This window comes from Trichomycterus rosablanca, chromosome 1 (genome assembly GCF_030014385.1).
Source record: "Trichomycterus rosablanca isolate fTriRos1 chromosome 1, fTriRos1.hap1, whole genome shotgun sequence".
In the NCBI taxonomy this organism is placed as follows: domain Eukaryota; kingdom Metazoa; phylum Chordata; class Actinopteri; order Siluriformes; family Trichomycteridae; genus Trichomycterus; species Trichomycterus rosablanca.
The window spans coordinates 37,269,718-37,284,951 of record NC_085988.1 but is presented as its reverse complement, the minus strand read 5'-3'; the positions used below and the strand labels follow the sequence as shown (position 1 = coordinate 37,284,951).

Genomic DNA, 15,234 nt, shown 5'->3' with positions numbered 1-15,234 from the left:
ACTTGCTGATTCGAGAGGTTAGAGGAAGATGGCCAAACTGGCTAAGACAAACAGAAAGGCTACAGTGATAAAAATAATCACTTTCTAGAACTATAGAGAGTAAAAAAGAATTTCACAGTGCACAACATGTCAAACTCTGTGGCAGATGGAAGAAAATGTAAAGCACTGTACCGTCCACTGAAGCTCGTTTAGGCAGGATGGTGATGGCTCCCTCGGCCACTTTCTCCTGCTGGTGCACAGGGGCGATCTTCGAGCCCCAGCTGTCCGAGCCCACCCACATGAAGTGATTTGTGTGGTTGTTTCGTTTAGCAGCATTTAGGACACGTCTGAAATATAAACACACACAGGTTACAATGATTAGCATTCATAATGTGGCTGCAAAGTCCCCACCTGCCACGCTCAGTTTGGTCTGGCAGGGTAGAGGCGGCTCAGTTGGATGGAAAGTGTAGTTCTCTCTGAAGTGCCCTTAAAAGCGTTTCCTGCTTCTCATCAAATGTTACTCGCTACAACTAGGAGCGATGCTTTAAAGCAGGGGTGCACAACTTATTTTTACCAAGGGCCGATTTCACATAAACACCTAAACCAGAGGGCCACAAATTTCATTTTTACAGACCTGTTCACATGAATTTGTAATACGTACAGTTAGGGCTGGATGATATTGCAAAAAAAAAAAAAAAATCTCAATTATTTTCAAATATATTATCGATTCTCGATTATGATTGCGATTTTTTTTGTTTTTGTATAATGCAATTGAAAATTTTTAATTTAAAAGACTGCAGAAGTGCAAAAATAGTAACAGCACCACCTAATTATCCTTTCAAGGAACTCAAACTTTATAACAATAACAATATAACAATAATTAACAATAATTTAAAGAGTCTGTATTAGTATCTACACTAGGGGACATCAAGTAAGCAGTCAGCTCAGCTTTGATTTTGTCCTCTTGTGACTGGGGGGTGGATGGACGGGGCACATTCTGCGTCTAACAATATGGACTACTATTCCCATGCTCCCATGGACTCTCACGTGACTATCACATGTACAGGGTAAGCCAATCCTGATCGTGCTCACCGTCTCCGGAGTTTTGATTCAGTTCAGCTGTGTTCAGTTCCATGCGCATCTTATTTAAACTCTTCTGTTTGTGGGTCTCGTTGTGAAGTTTTGCCGATCGTGTTTGCGGTCCTTATTTCTGAATCTATCCATTACCGTGTATGATCCTTGCTGTCTTCCATTTGCTGCCTGTCTGTTTATCCTCTGGTTTTGGATTTTGTACACTGTTTTGCCCTTTTGATATTAAACTTTCCCTGATTTATATTCCGCGAGCGTCTGGTCAGTTTCTGCCTCGTGACATGTTGGTATTTTAATTAAAATATAAAGTATGTAAACAATCGTGATTGTTACATTTCTAACATCGTGTGAAAACGTTCATTCGAATTAACCAAATTAATCGTGAAAATCGCCCAGCCCTAAATACAGTTACATAAAATCAGGTACTTACAAGAAATGTCTTGGTCAGTGGGAGATATTGCAGTGTCTTTCTGACACCAACTGATTAATGTGGTCGCAAGCACACCAGACATGAGAAAACGCCATGGCCCGTTTAATAAAAAAAAAAAAATACTTGTATGTCCATTCAGGGTTAAATTTCCTATGCTCGAGATCCACTTTTTTTTTTTAAATTGTACTTGGTTTGGACAAACATGGTACTGCTAAAGTAATTTGTATTTACATAATTTACTTTTCAGTCGCAAGTTCATGGAATTACCCGGTGAATTTAAAGTGACAGCATCATTTATTTAAAAAAGCACTTCATTTGGCGGGCCGGATCGAGAGTTTTGCCGGGCCGTGTCTGGCCCGCTGGCCGTATGTTGTGCACCCCTGCTTTAAAGAGTCCCTGGGACTCAGCTCGGGGCATCTTAAGGCTATCCCTGTGCTTTCAGTGCATTCGTGTGGAAAATTGGGGGGAACAAGGCAAAAAAATGTCAAAGGTAAAGATGTTAGATAAACTCTACTGTTCACAGGTTCAGACATTTAAGGTAATTGTTGGCTATACCTGAGGGGTTTATGGGGTAAATGGCCTCTCTTGAGTGGCTGATTTATTTCCTATCTATGTCATAAAAATTCCTGACTGGGGATACTAGTTTTCCTGTGTTAGCATTTTCCCATGTTTATGATTCGGTATCAAATGGGTTTTCATACATATCACAGCCAAGGGCTTCTTTGTGTGCACAACCCTCATTGATTTATTTTATGGAAACAATAACTCAAATGTTAAGAACATTGGCGAGAAACAGAATGGTAACTAATTACATTCGTAGCACAAGTGTTATCAAAATTTTAGTTAACCTGTAGTTATAAAAAAGATGAGCCTGTCTGTCAGAGCACAGTTATGACAAAAACCACATCTTCACCGTTTGGCAGTTTTAGATATATCTATATTTGCAAATCTCATTATTTAGAAACTGTGGTTGTCTTCAAACTCAGGCAGAAAAAGAAGTGTCTACCTCCAGTGTTAAATTTATGCTTATATTGGCTTATTTGGGTGGCACGGTGGCTCAGTGGGTAGCACTGTAATCTCACAGCAAGAAGGTCCTGGGTTCGATCCCCAGGTGGGGCGGTCTAGGTCCTTTCTGTGTGGAGTTTGCATGTTCTCCTTGTGTCAGTGTGGGTTTCCTCCAGGAGATCCGGTTTCCTCCCACAGTCCAAAGACATGCAAGTGAGGTGAATTGGAGATACAAAATTGTTCATGACTGTGTTTGACATTAAAACTTGTGAACTGGTGAATCTTGTGTAACGAGTAACTACCTGTTCTGTCATGAATGTATTCAAAGTGTAAAACATGATGTTAAAATCCTAATAAATAAATAAATATTTATTATTATTTTAATATTTACACTCATTAAGAAAGTCATTTTGCTCTCTTTTCAGTGGCTAGTTGGAGGAACAATTGGCAGGGCTTTCACTAAGACTTCTAGACATAGTACTTTTATACGCACTAGCCTATTACTCACTTATACATTGTACACTTGTACATTGTAAGCATGGGGTGGCACGGTGGCTAAGTGGGTAGCACTGTTGCCTCACAGCAAGAAGGTCCTGGGTTCGATCCATGACCCATGTTCTCCCCGTGTCTGTGTGGGTTTTCTTCGGGAGCTCCGGTTTCCTCCCACAGTCCAAAGACATGCAAGTGAAATAAATTGGAGACACTAAATTGTCCATGACTGATGTCGATATGTTCGATATAAACTTGTGCACTGATGAACCTTGTGTGTAGTGTAATGTACCGTTTCTGTCATGAATGTAACCAAAGTTACAATTCTAATAAACAAACATTGTGAGCATGAGAGAGAGAGAGAGTAATACGTAAAATGTTTACTAGGTAGCCCAGTGTGAAATCTGAAACTAAATACCTAGCATTAGTCTAATATAGTACCACCAGGGACATGTCCATATGTGGGCTGAGGAGGGCATTGTCAGTTTTAGCAGGTTCCACAGAGATAAGTCACCTGTACAGAGCCTTGACCTCAAGCCTATTAAATCCTCCTTTGAGATGATTGTGAGTCAGGTCTCTCATCAAAATTCAGTGCCTTGCCTCATAAATGCTCTTTTCACTGAATGAGCACACATTACCACACAGACACTTCAAAGTCTTGTGGAAAGCCTTCCCATTAGAGTAGAGGCTGTATTTGTCACAATAGAGGGTGGGATTTTAACTCTATAAAAACAGTCATGATTTTGGACTGGGATGTTTAACAAGCTTATTGTCAGGTGTCCACATACTTTTTTATTTATTCATTAGGATTTTAATGTCATGTTTTACGCACTTTGGTTACATTCATGACAGAAACGGTAGTTACTGGTTACACGAGATTCATCAGTTTAAGTCTTTAATATCAAACACAGTCATGGACAATTTTGGACTGTGGGAGGTAACCAGAGCTACTGGAGGAAACCCATGAAGACACTGGGAGAACATGCAAACTCCACACAGAAAGGACCTGGACCACTCCACCTGGGAATTGAACCCAGGACCTTCTTGCTGTTAGGCAGTGGTGCTACCCACCTTTGGCCTTATAATATACACAGATCAGGCATAACATTATGACCACCTTCCTAATATTATGTTGGTCCCCCTTTTGCTGTCAAAACAGCCCTGCAACTGTGATGCACTGTGTATTCTGACACCTTTCTATCAGAACCAGCAATTCTTCTTTAGTAATGTGACCCTGTCACCGGTTTACCACTGTTTCTTTCTTGGACCACTTTTGATAGATACTGACCACTGCAGACCGGGAACACCCCAGAGGAGCTGCAGTTTTGGAGATGCTCTGACCCAGTCATCTAGCCATCACAATTTGGCCCTTGTCAAACTCGCTCAAATTCTTACACTTGCCCATTTTTCCTGCTTCTAACACATCAACTTTGAGGATAAAATGTTCACTTGCTGCCTAATATATCCCACCCACTAACAGGTGCCGTGATTAAGAGATAATCAGTGTTATTCACTTTATTTGTCAGTGGTCATAATTTTATGCCTTGTTGGTGTATCTGCATACCTCATCCTGCTATGAACTTGTTTTAACACTAGATCCATAAGCCCAGATCTGCTTTATTTTTTGCTTTATCATAATTTATCTTACACTAATAAAACATAAGTGCTATTAGTTTTTACTTATTTTTTTAAGAGTGCATTATTTATGTCTGACAAGTCCATTTTTACTGTGTCAGAAATTCTTGTAGCATATCCTCGAACAATTTATTTTTAAGAGACTCCAGTGCTCTTGATAAAGATTTCATGGCATTCATTTATCATTTATATGTTTTGTAAATGCTTCATCCTGGTCAGAGTTGCTGTCAGGCATATCCCACGAATCATTTCAAGGTTATATTTAAGTCTATAGCTGTTATTTAAGTCTATAGCTGCTCTTACTTTTTTTATTTTCATTTATTTATTTATTTATTTTTACTATTCAATTGCATTGCAAAAACGTTTTAACTAGGGCTGTCACGACTTCTAAAAGAACTAAGCAAAATTTTATTAGTTATGCACATTTTTATTGCAAGAAAATGTTTACCAATAAAAAAATGTAATAAAATTATGATAAAATGATTAAATCTAAATTATATTTAGAAAGCCAGCCAATGCCTATATAGAGCTGTTAACTGCTACCCATCTTTCACCCAGTTATTCAAAATGACAAGTCTGTTCACATTATCTGACAAAAGTGAGAATATTTTCCTGTTCATAACCCTGCCACTGAAAACAGGCGCTCAGGGTACTACAATGAACCATTTCTAGATGCAACACGTATAACGTCATGTCGACCCACATTGTTAACTATGTTAAAGCATTTATACAGTCCATTGCAATCCATTTAACAGCAGTGTTTGTAATTTTCCCATGACGTGTACAGTCCATGGGCTTTACATCCAAATTCCTCTGAAATACAGTTGCCTGAGCTCATTTTGCCTGTAACGCGTATCCGTCGCGTGATGAGACAAAGGCGTGCTTTGACCAAAAATGTTAAAGCGTCAATTAATAACTGTAATTTTGTCCAGTGATGATTTCTCATGCTTTTTGAAAACAAAAATTATTATTCGAAACACCCATACATTTCGCAGCAGCAGCTCGAGTAATTTGTAACTCACGACCGCAAACTTGAAAAAGACCGGTGTTATCGCTACAGTATAAACACAATGTTGCTGTGTTAAAGCAGCGCAAATTACCACAGTGACACATATTTAAAGTGGCACAAACATAGCCCAATAAAATTTTTTATTCTCGATTCATTTTTTTTTATCGCAATTACAATTTTAACGCGTTAATCGCTCCCAGCATGGATAGGTGGCTCTGAACCCCCCTAAAAACTGAATGCTGTAATTGTTTGTAGTCAAATTAAACTACACCCTTTTTTATATACCCCATTTAGGCAAAGCAGCATTTTGTACAATACAACCCCAAATCAGGAAAAGTTGGGACTGAATGGAAAATGCAAATAAAATAAAAATGCAGTGTTTCTTACATTTACTTTGACTTTTGATGATTGCAGACAGTTTGAACCCAAGAAATGTCATGTTTTTTCTGCTCAGCTTCATTTCATGTTAATATACCTCCATTGCTGCATTCCAGGCCTGCAGCACATTCCAAAAAAAGTTGGGACGGGGGCAATTTAGGGCTATTAATGAGGTGAAAAAACTAAATAATGATGTGATTCCAAACCGGTGATGTCAACAAGTGATTGTAATCATGGTTTGCTACAAAAGCAGCATCCAGGAAAGGCTGAGTCTCTGATGAGCAAAGATGATCAGAGGATCTCCAGTTTGTCAACAAATTATTGAAATGTTTAAAAACAATGTACCTCAAAGAAAGATTGGAGGGGATTTGCATTTTTCTCCTCTACAGTGCATAATATCATTAAACCATTCAAGGAATCAGGAGGAATTTCAGTGCGTAAAGGCCAAGGGCTCAAGCTTAAGCTGAACACCCGTGATCTTCGATCCCTCAGACAGCACTGCATCAAGAACCGCCACTGACTCAACAATAGCTGATATAACCACATGGGTGAGGGATTACATTGGCAAACCTTTGTCAAGCCCTACAATACAGAGTTACATGCACAAATGCCACTTAAAACTTTATGGTGCAAAAAAAGAAGCCTTATGTTAATCATGTACAGAAGCGGCGTCAACTTCTCCGGGCTCTGAGGCATCTAGGATGGATCATCACACAGTGGAAACGTCTATTGTGGTCAGATGAATCAGCATTCCAGGTCTTTTTTGGAAATAATGGACGCCATGTGCTTCGGACCAAAGACGAAAAGGACCATCCAGACTGTTATCAGCAACAAGTCCAAAAGCCAGGGTCTGTCATGGTATGGGGGTGTGTCAGTGCCCTTGGCGAAGGTCATTTACACTTCTGTGATGGCAGCATTAATGCAGAAAAGTACAATGAGATCTTAGAGCAACATATGCTGCCTTCAAGACGTCATCTTTTACAGGGACGTCCATGCGTTTTTTAACAAGACAATGCAAAACCACATGCTGCACACATTACAAAGGCATGGCTGTGGATGAAGAGGGTACGGGTACTGGACTGGCCTGCCTGCAGTCCTGACCTGTCCCCAATAGAGAATGTGTGGAAAATGTAAAAATGGAAAATGTGACAACGATGACCCTGTACTGTTGCACATCTTAAGACGTGTTTGTAGGAAGAATGAGACAAAATAAAAGCTGAAACACTAAATCACTTGGTCTCCTCAGTGTCAAAACGTTTTATTATTTGCATTTTCCATGCTGTCCCAACTTTTTCTGATTTGGGGTTGTAGTTCAAATGGCCACCCAAAGATGACGTACTAGTAATGTCAAACTCTAAGAGGAAAACACACCTGATGTCATCCTCATTTGCAAACATGATGATGGCACGAGCATTAGGAGTCTCCAGCAGACGGAGGATGATCTTGTCGAACTCTCCAGGTCGAGGCTCTCTGGGGATCTTGAGGGACTGTGCAATACAAACACCACCTGAGGGAAAAGGGTAGGAGGAGAAGGAGGATGAAGGAAAAGAGAGAGAGAGAGAGAGAGAGAGAGAGAGAGAGAGAGAGAGAGAGAGAAATGGATAAATTACAGAGTTATATGCACAGGAAGTTAGAAAGAAGACCAGAAGGAGAATGGGAGGAAGTGTGGGAGGAAGAGAGAAGAGAGGAAAATGAGACATAAAAATAAAAGGGATACAGAGTCGCAGGTACAGACAGGAAGAACGCGATAGAGAAAGACTGAGTTATACAGACAGCATGAAGGAGTGAGAATAAATAAAAAAGGACAGGCTCGGAATCTGATTCTTGTCAAACAAGGTCATCAGGCAATCAAAATTAAATAGAAAGATGAACACTCCTATTCAGGGCTAGCGTCATTGTACAGAGAAAAATGCGTTTAGATTTAAATCAGATCAACCTCAAGGTGTCTGGGGACAATATGCCATCAAGTACATCTCTCCTTATTTACTCTGTTTAATGTAATTCTGAAGGATCCCGGCTTTACTTTAAAGCAGGACAAGAGAGAAAATTCACATTTTGAAATGTTGTGATATCCACATTACAAGCAGCATGACATGAATACTTACGAACAATACGTATAAAAGAAGAATTCTCTATATGTCTATATACACCGATTAGCCATAACATTAAAACCACCTCCTCCATTTTATCAGCTCCACTTACCACACAGAAGCACTTTGTAGTTCTACAATTACTGACTGTAGTCCATCTGTTTCTCTACATACATTTTTAGCCTGCTTTCACCCTGTTCTTCAATGGTCAGGACCCCCACAGGACCACCACAGAGCAGGTATTATTTGGGTGGTGGATGCTTCTCAGCACTGCAGTGACACTGACATGGTGGTGGTGTGTTAGTGTGTGTTGTACTGGTATGAGTGGATCAGACACAGCAGCGCTGCTGGAGTTTTTAAATACAGTGTCCACTCACTGTCCACTCTACACTTAGACACTCCTACCCAGTTGGTCCACCTTGTAGATGTAAAGTCAGTAATTGTAGAAACTCAAAGTGCTTCTATATGGTAAGTGGGGCTGATAAAATGGACAGTGAGTGTAGAAACAAGATGGTCATAATGTTATGACTGATTGGTGTATATATTTTAATAATATAGTGAAATAAAGCCCTGATACATTTCTTGTCAATGATAACAGATATATGCTTATTGGTTTTCAGCAACTTTATTGTTAGGCCAGGGTCATGGTGCATCCAGAGATTATTCTGGGAGCAGTGGGCACATTGGGACAGAAATACACTCTGTATGGGCGACAATCAAAGCTGTTTATGCAGGTATTTAAAGTGTTCTTTCAGACCCAAATAGATGAAAATTTGGTATGAAGGGTGATAAATAGATTCCAAACAGTACAACAATCTATCACATTTAATTCACAAATTCACACATTCACTTCTTTACCCACACCAAGGGACAGTTTTTAAAATCTATGTAGTTGTGCTTCAACCATTTACTTTATAATTACAGTGGAAACTTGAAACTCAACGTCAGTTGGTTCTGGGAGTGGCACTGAGTTTGAAAGGTGTTGAGTTTCAAGGTATTTTTTCCCATAAGGATGTATGGGAAACCTGTTTATGCGTTCCATGATCCTGTGGAACTGCATATATTTTAGACTTATGTAAAATAATGGGGTTGTTTCTGACACTTAAATAACACAAATAAAAAAAACACTGAAATACAATTGGAAAAAAGATAAATACAATAAAACCTGCACTTTATCTTTACTTATTCATTGTTTTCTTATGCTTCTAAATCGTGAAGTTGCTTGATCTTGAAATACTGCATTTCTTAGCGGGTTCAGTAAACACATGAGAAGTGACAAAACCGCTATTGCGCTGGCTGTGCCGTAATTTCCTATGGAGTGTGACGTGCACAAAGCTTAATGTGACTTATTGTACTAAAACAACAAGCGAATTTTATTAGTGAAGAGAACTTATGAGCAGTAATAATTAAGAAAGGGTTTAGTGTTCCTGTGTCGTTTTTTTTAATAAGTTAAATCACATTAACCTTTTTTGAAGTGAAACAGGAAGAAAATCCAGCTAAACACAGATACATGTGGAGCTTTCAGAGTGAATTTGATGTTTATTCCACACAAATGCAGATTCACCTTATATTCACACTATGATGATGTTTTACCGCACCGCTCCAGCCAAGTGCTGAACAAAACGGCAGTCGGGGGGACAAATTTCTCGACAAAGGGCGTTGAGTTTCAAAGATTTTGAGCTTAGGAGACGTCGGGTATTTAACTAAAGTGATTCCTAAAAAGGTATTTCTAACCATCTTTATGATGTTGTTACGTCAATAAACATATAGACATATAAAGTTGCAATTGGAAATATTAACCTCCTCGTACTTTAAAGGTTTTATGTTGACCTGTATAAAATTCAGTGAAAATATACAACAAGAAATCTCAGTAAACAGTGAAATAATATTGTGGCGAGCGGCCGGCTCACTGTCATGGAGAGGCAAGGGCATTCCCCCTGCTGATGCCATCAGTCGTGGGAGCGTGGTATCCCACAATGCCATGCACCCACAGCCGAAACTTTAATAAGGGTTAAAATGGGATTAAGTGCTGAGTTATTTTGGGAGCGTTAATGTACATAGTTGTGTTCAAAAGCAAATCTTGTGTTCATGTTTGTGTGAGTGTGTAAAGTTACCATCTTCGTTAAATGTGTTATGTTTATTGACCTTCTTGTTCTGTTGTCTTGTTATAGAATAGTGGGAGGATCTGCTGATATCAGATCTGGTCTCATTTTCATGCTTTTGTAACTGACATAAGAGCAATTGAAAATAAAGAGTACTGCTTCCTACTGTTTAAAGAGCATAAATGTGTCCTTACGTCTCACCAACGCCACAATATTTATTGACAAATACAAGCAATTTTAAGACATAATATTGACTCAAAAGAAAAACATCTATCTCTCCTGACAAATGGTCATGTGCACTATTATTCAGCTTCCAGCGTCAGTGCTTGGTGCAACATCCTTTTGCTATGATAACCTCTAATAAGCGATTCCAGTAGGTGCTAACAAGCTTCAAACACACACTACCATGCTGTTACCATGTTAGAATCATTGCAGTGCTGAGAATGGTCCTCCACCCAAACATCATTAGTACAGTGTGGCTCCAGTGGGCGCCCCTTTCTATTGATAAATGGGGTACAGGATAGTGACAAGCAACAAGGGTGTACAAACCAACACATGATCTATAGCCAGTAATTGTATACCTACAAAGATCTTCTGCATGGTAGTACTTTGTCACCAGTCATTAGTTATTCATTTTGGGTAAAATGACTACACGGTGTTCACTCTTCTTCTTACAATAGGACCATTCTCAGTTACACATTGATTGAAAAGTACTTGGCTTCTATATGGCCTTCATTTTCTTCTTCTCATCTTTTAATTGTAAACAGTCCACAGTTATGATCTAATGGTTTTTCAAGCATGCTTGTCATTTTCAAATAAATGATTCTATGGTTATTAGAGTGATCATACAATCATGAAGAGGTAAGGAATTCAAGTTGCCAGACGGTGTTTATTTCTCCACGTTATTCTCATAGACAAATTAACAAATCATAGATTGCAAATAATTTTAGCTTCCCCTATCCATTTAAATAAGATGTTTTTGAGAGGCGATGTGCAGGCCAAATATGACACTTTTTAAACAATTTGGTACCGTCAGCTACCATTATGATACAAAATACAAAAAAAGTACACTTGTTCATTTAGTTTTTTTCAGTATGCAGTGCCTATTTAAGAAACTCAATGCAATGTAGGGACAAACCCTGACAGGTTGGCATTTACATTTAATTGCAACTACAGTCAATGTAGCTGTGTAGCACAAACATTACCTCCTGTGCCACCCTGATATACTACTACTACTGCTTCTAATAATAATAATAATAATAATAATAGCAATGCTACTACTACTACTACTACTAATAATAATAATATTAATAATAATAATACTACTACTATTACTACTAGGTATGTAACGATGCACCACATGACACCACAAGTTAAAAATCGATTCACATGTGTAGCGATTCAAATTGGTTTACATGTATAATGAATTGATATTCACTTTAATCAGCAGAGGGCACTGGCGCTATTCACCTCTCCTGGCTGACGTCACTACTGGGTTGCCAGATTCAGACTTTTCCAGCCAAATTTATTTATGTGAGGATACTTTCTTTATTTGCATTATTCATTTATTTATTTAATGTGGGATTTGTTTTAAAATTTCATTTAAGTTTTTTTTTACACAAAAATGGAAATGTGCAGCATTATTTGGCATAGTTTGTACCTACCTCAGAAATAAAAGGGCATTAATTATTTAGATTAATAAAAGATAAGCACAAATACAGTATTTTATTTTATTTTTTTAAAGAGAAATAATAAAAGAAAACTTTGTCATAATTTGTCTTAAATCTCATTTTGTTCAGGAAAAAATTGTATCGTGAACCCAGTATCGTGAATCGCATTGCATTGTGGGTAGTGTGTATCGTTACATCCCTAATTACTACTACTAGTAATTATAATTATAGAGCGACACAGTGGCTCGGTGGGTAGCACTGTTGCCTCACAGCAAAAAGGTGCGTAAGATATGTAGCATATGTCATACTGAACAGAACAGCTCTTTTCATGTGTAAAGAAACACACACACATGCAGGATTGAACGGCACAAACTGGAACATTACATCAAAGATTTACCTCGTAATTGCCCTGATTATATATATACAGTGTATCACAAAAGTGAGTACACCCCTCACATTTCTGCAGATATTTCAGTATATCTTTTCATGGGACAACACTGACAAAATGACACTTTGACACAATGAAAAGTAGTCTGTGTGCAGCTTATATAACAGTGTAAATTTATTCTTTCCTCAAAATAACTCAATATACAGCCATTAATGTCTAAACCACCGGCAACAAAAGTGAGTACACCCCTTAGTGAAAGTTCCTGAAGTGTCAATATTTTGTGTGGCCACCATTATTTCCCAGACCTGCCTTAACTCTCCTGGGCATGGAGTTTACCCGAGCTTCACAGGTTGCCACTGGAATGCTTTTCCACTCCTCCATGACGACATCACGGAGCTGGCGGATATTCGAGACTTTGCGCTCCTCCACCTTCCGCTTGAGGATGCCCCAAAGATGTTCTATTGGGTTTAGGTCTGGAGACATGCTTGGCCAGTCCATCACCTTTACCCTCAGCCTCTTCAATAAAGCAGTGGTCGTCTTAGAGGTGTGTTTGGGGTCATTATCATGCTGGAACACTGCCCTGCGACCCAGTTTCCGGAGGGAGGGGATCATGCTCTGCTTCAGTATTTCACAGTACATATTGGAGTTCATGCGTCCCTCAATGAAATGTAACTCCCCAACACCTGCTGCACTCATGCAGCCCCAGACCATGGCATTCCCACCACCATGCTTGACTGTAGGCATGACACACTTATCTTTGTACTCCTCACCTGATTGCCGCCACACATGCTTGAGAACATCTGAACCAAACAAATTAATCTTGGTCTCATCAGACCATAGGACATGGTTCCAGTAATCCATGTCCTTTGTTGACATGTCTTCAGCAAACTGTTTGCGGGCTTTCTTGTGTAGAGACTTCAGAAGAGGCTTCCTTCTGGGGTGACAGCCATGCAGACCAATTTGATGTAGTGTGCGGCGTATGGTCTGAGCACTGACAGGCTGACCCCCCACCTTTTCAAACTCTGCAGCAATGCTGACAGCACTCCTGCGCCTATCTTTCAAAGACAGCAGTTGGATGTGACGCTGAGCACGTGCACTCAGCTTCTTTGGACGACCAATGCGAGGTCTGTTCTGAGTGGACCCTGCTCTTTTAAAACGCTGGATGATCTTGGCCACTGTGCTGCAGCTCAGTTTCAGGGTGTTGGCAATCTTCTTGTAGCCTTGGCCATCTTCATGTAGCGCAACAATTCGTCTTTTAAGATCCTCAGAGAGTTCTTTGCCATGAGGTGCCATGTTGGAACTTTCAGTGACCAGTATGAGAGAGTGTGAGAGCTGTACTACTAAATTGAACACACCTGCTCCCTATGCACACCTGAGACCTAGTAACACTAACAAATCACATAACATTTTGGAGGGAAAATGACAAGCAGTGCTCAGTTTGGACATTTAGGGGTGTAGTCTCTTAGTGGTGTACTGACTTTTGTTGCCGGTGGTTTAGACATTAATGGCTGTATATTGAGTTATTTTGAGGGAAGAATAAATTTACACTGTTATATAAGCTGCACACAGACTACTTTTCATTGTGTCAAAGTGTCATTTTGTCAGTGTTGTCCCATGAAAAGATATACTTAAATATCTGCAGAAATGTGAGAAGTGTACTCACTTTTGTGATACACTGTATATATATATATATATATATATATATATATATATATATATATATATATATATACTGTATATATATATATATTTTTTTTTTTTTCTTCTCCCCTTTTAGCGTGTCCAATTGCCCAATTGCGTCACGCCCCCTCCGACTTGTGGGCAGCAGCCGTATGCATTTTGTCACTTACATTTTGACAAGTGCAATGCGGATCAGCACTGTGTACGGAGAGACCCACCCTGACAGCACTCTTTTCTCTGTCTCTGTGCAGGCGCCATCAATCAGCCAGCAGAGGTCGTAACTGCATTAGTTATAGTAATACAGAGTCTCTATCCGGCTTTTAATATCCCACCCCTATCTGAACAACAGGCAAAAAGGTGTATTTCAGATCCCAGCTCTGGTGTTCCAGCATGTGTTTTTACCACTGCGCCACCTGAGCGGCATAATTGCCCTGATTTTTAATGCAAAGGGGGCTAGTACAGTCTTCCTTTATTTATTTAAAAACAAAAACTTCAATCAAAACTAAGGGAAAACTATGAAAACCAAAGACTACAACACAAATTGGCTGTTATTGTTTGTTTATTTTTCCATAAGTGGTCAGTGTGTCTGCTCAGCAATAAATGCGTGCTTGTTATTAAGGTATACTATTTGTGGACACAGCATAAATCATTTCCACCAGAAGGATAAGAAGTAAAAAAAAATGCACTGTTTGTGAAAGCATGCCTTTGCATATTTTTGATATGGCCTACCTAACCAAATCAAATAGAATTGAAGTAGATACAAAATTTCTTTAAATTGGATTAGATTGGATATGTTTTAGGAAGTTTAAAAAGACTAAGTGAAGACAAGCATGACTGAGGTGAACCGTTCACTGCCTTCTAAACAGAACAGTGTGTTTATAACACACACATAACCCCAAATTCTAACATACACAGTAAAGTTTTTAAACTTCAAAAAGTCCTCTCATATGCAAATGAAATCAAAACTATCCTTAACGATCAGCCAAAACCTTTTGTATATTTTGTTTTGTATATGTTCCTCTTCTGGCCTTGACGAGGTAGAGACAGAGACAATACAGGATACAGCTGTTATATTGTTTGCTCTTTTATATTATTTTGATCTTCTAACTGCTTTAATGAGCACAAACACTGTCACTTTCTTCTCATTATCTTCTTATTCTCTAGTTATGACTGATGCAGCATTGGATGACTGCGTAAACACTATTTGATTTGGAGACAGGACAATCTTCTGTGTGAGGCCAAACGTGAGGCTGTAATCACTCTTTATCATCTCTCTAACACACTATTACA

At 39.0% G+C, this 15,234-nt stretch overlaps 1 protein-coding gene across 2 annotated transcripts in view; it reads right to left on the bottom strand.

Annotated features, from left to right (window-relative positions):
* Nucleotides 1-15,234, bottom strand: part of grm8b (glutamate receptor, metabotropic 8b) — a 308,441-nt gene that overhangs the window by 110,059 nt on the left and 183,148 nt on the right. For both annotated transcript variants that reach the window (XM_062992277.1, XM_062992282.1), the window contains 2 exons: nucleotides 7,386-7,521; nucleotides 172-326 (listed from right to left, as the gene is read on the bottom strand). In XM_062992277.1, the coding sequence (XP_062848347.1) occupies nucleotides 172-326; nucleotides 7,386-7,521 (291 nt within the window). The remainder of the gene's footprint in view (nucleotides 1-171; nucleotides 327-7,385; nucleotides 7,522-15,234) is intronic.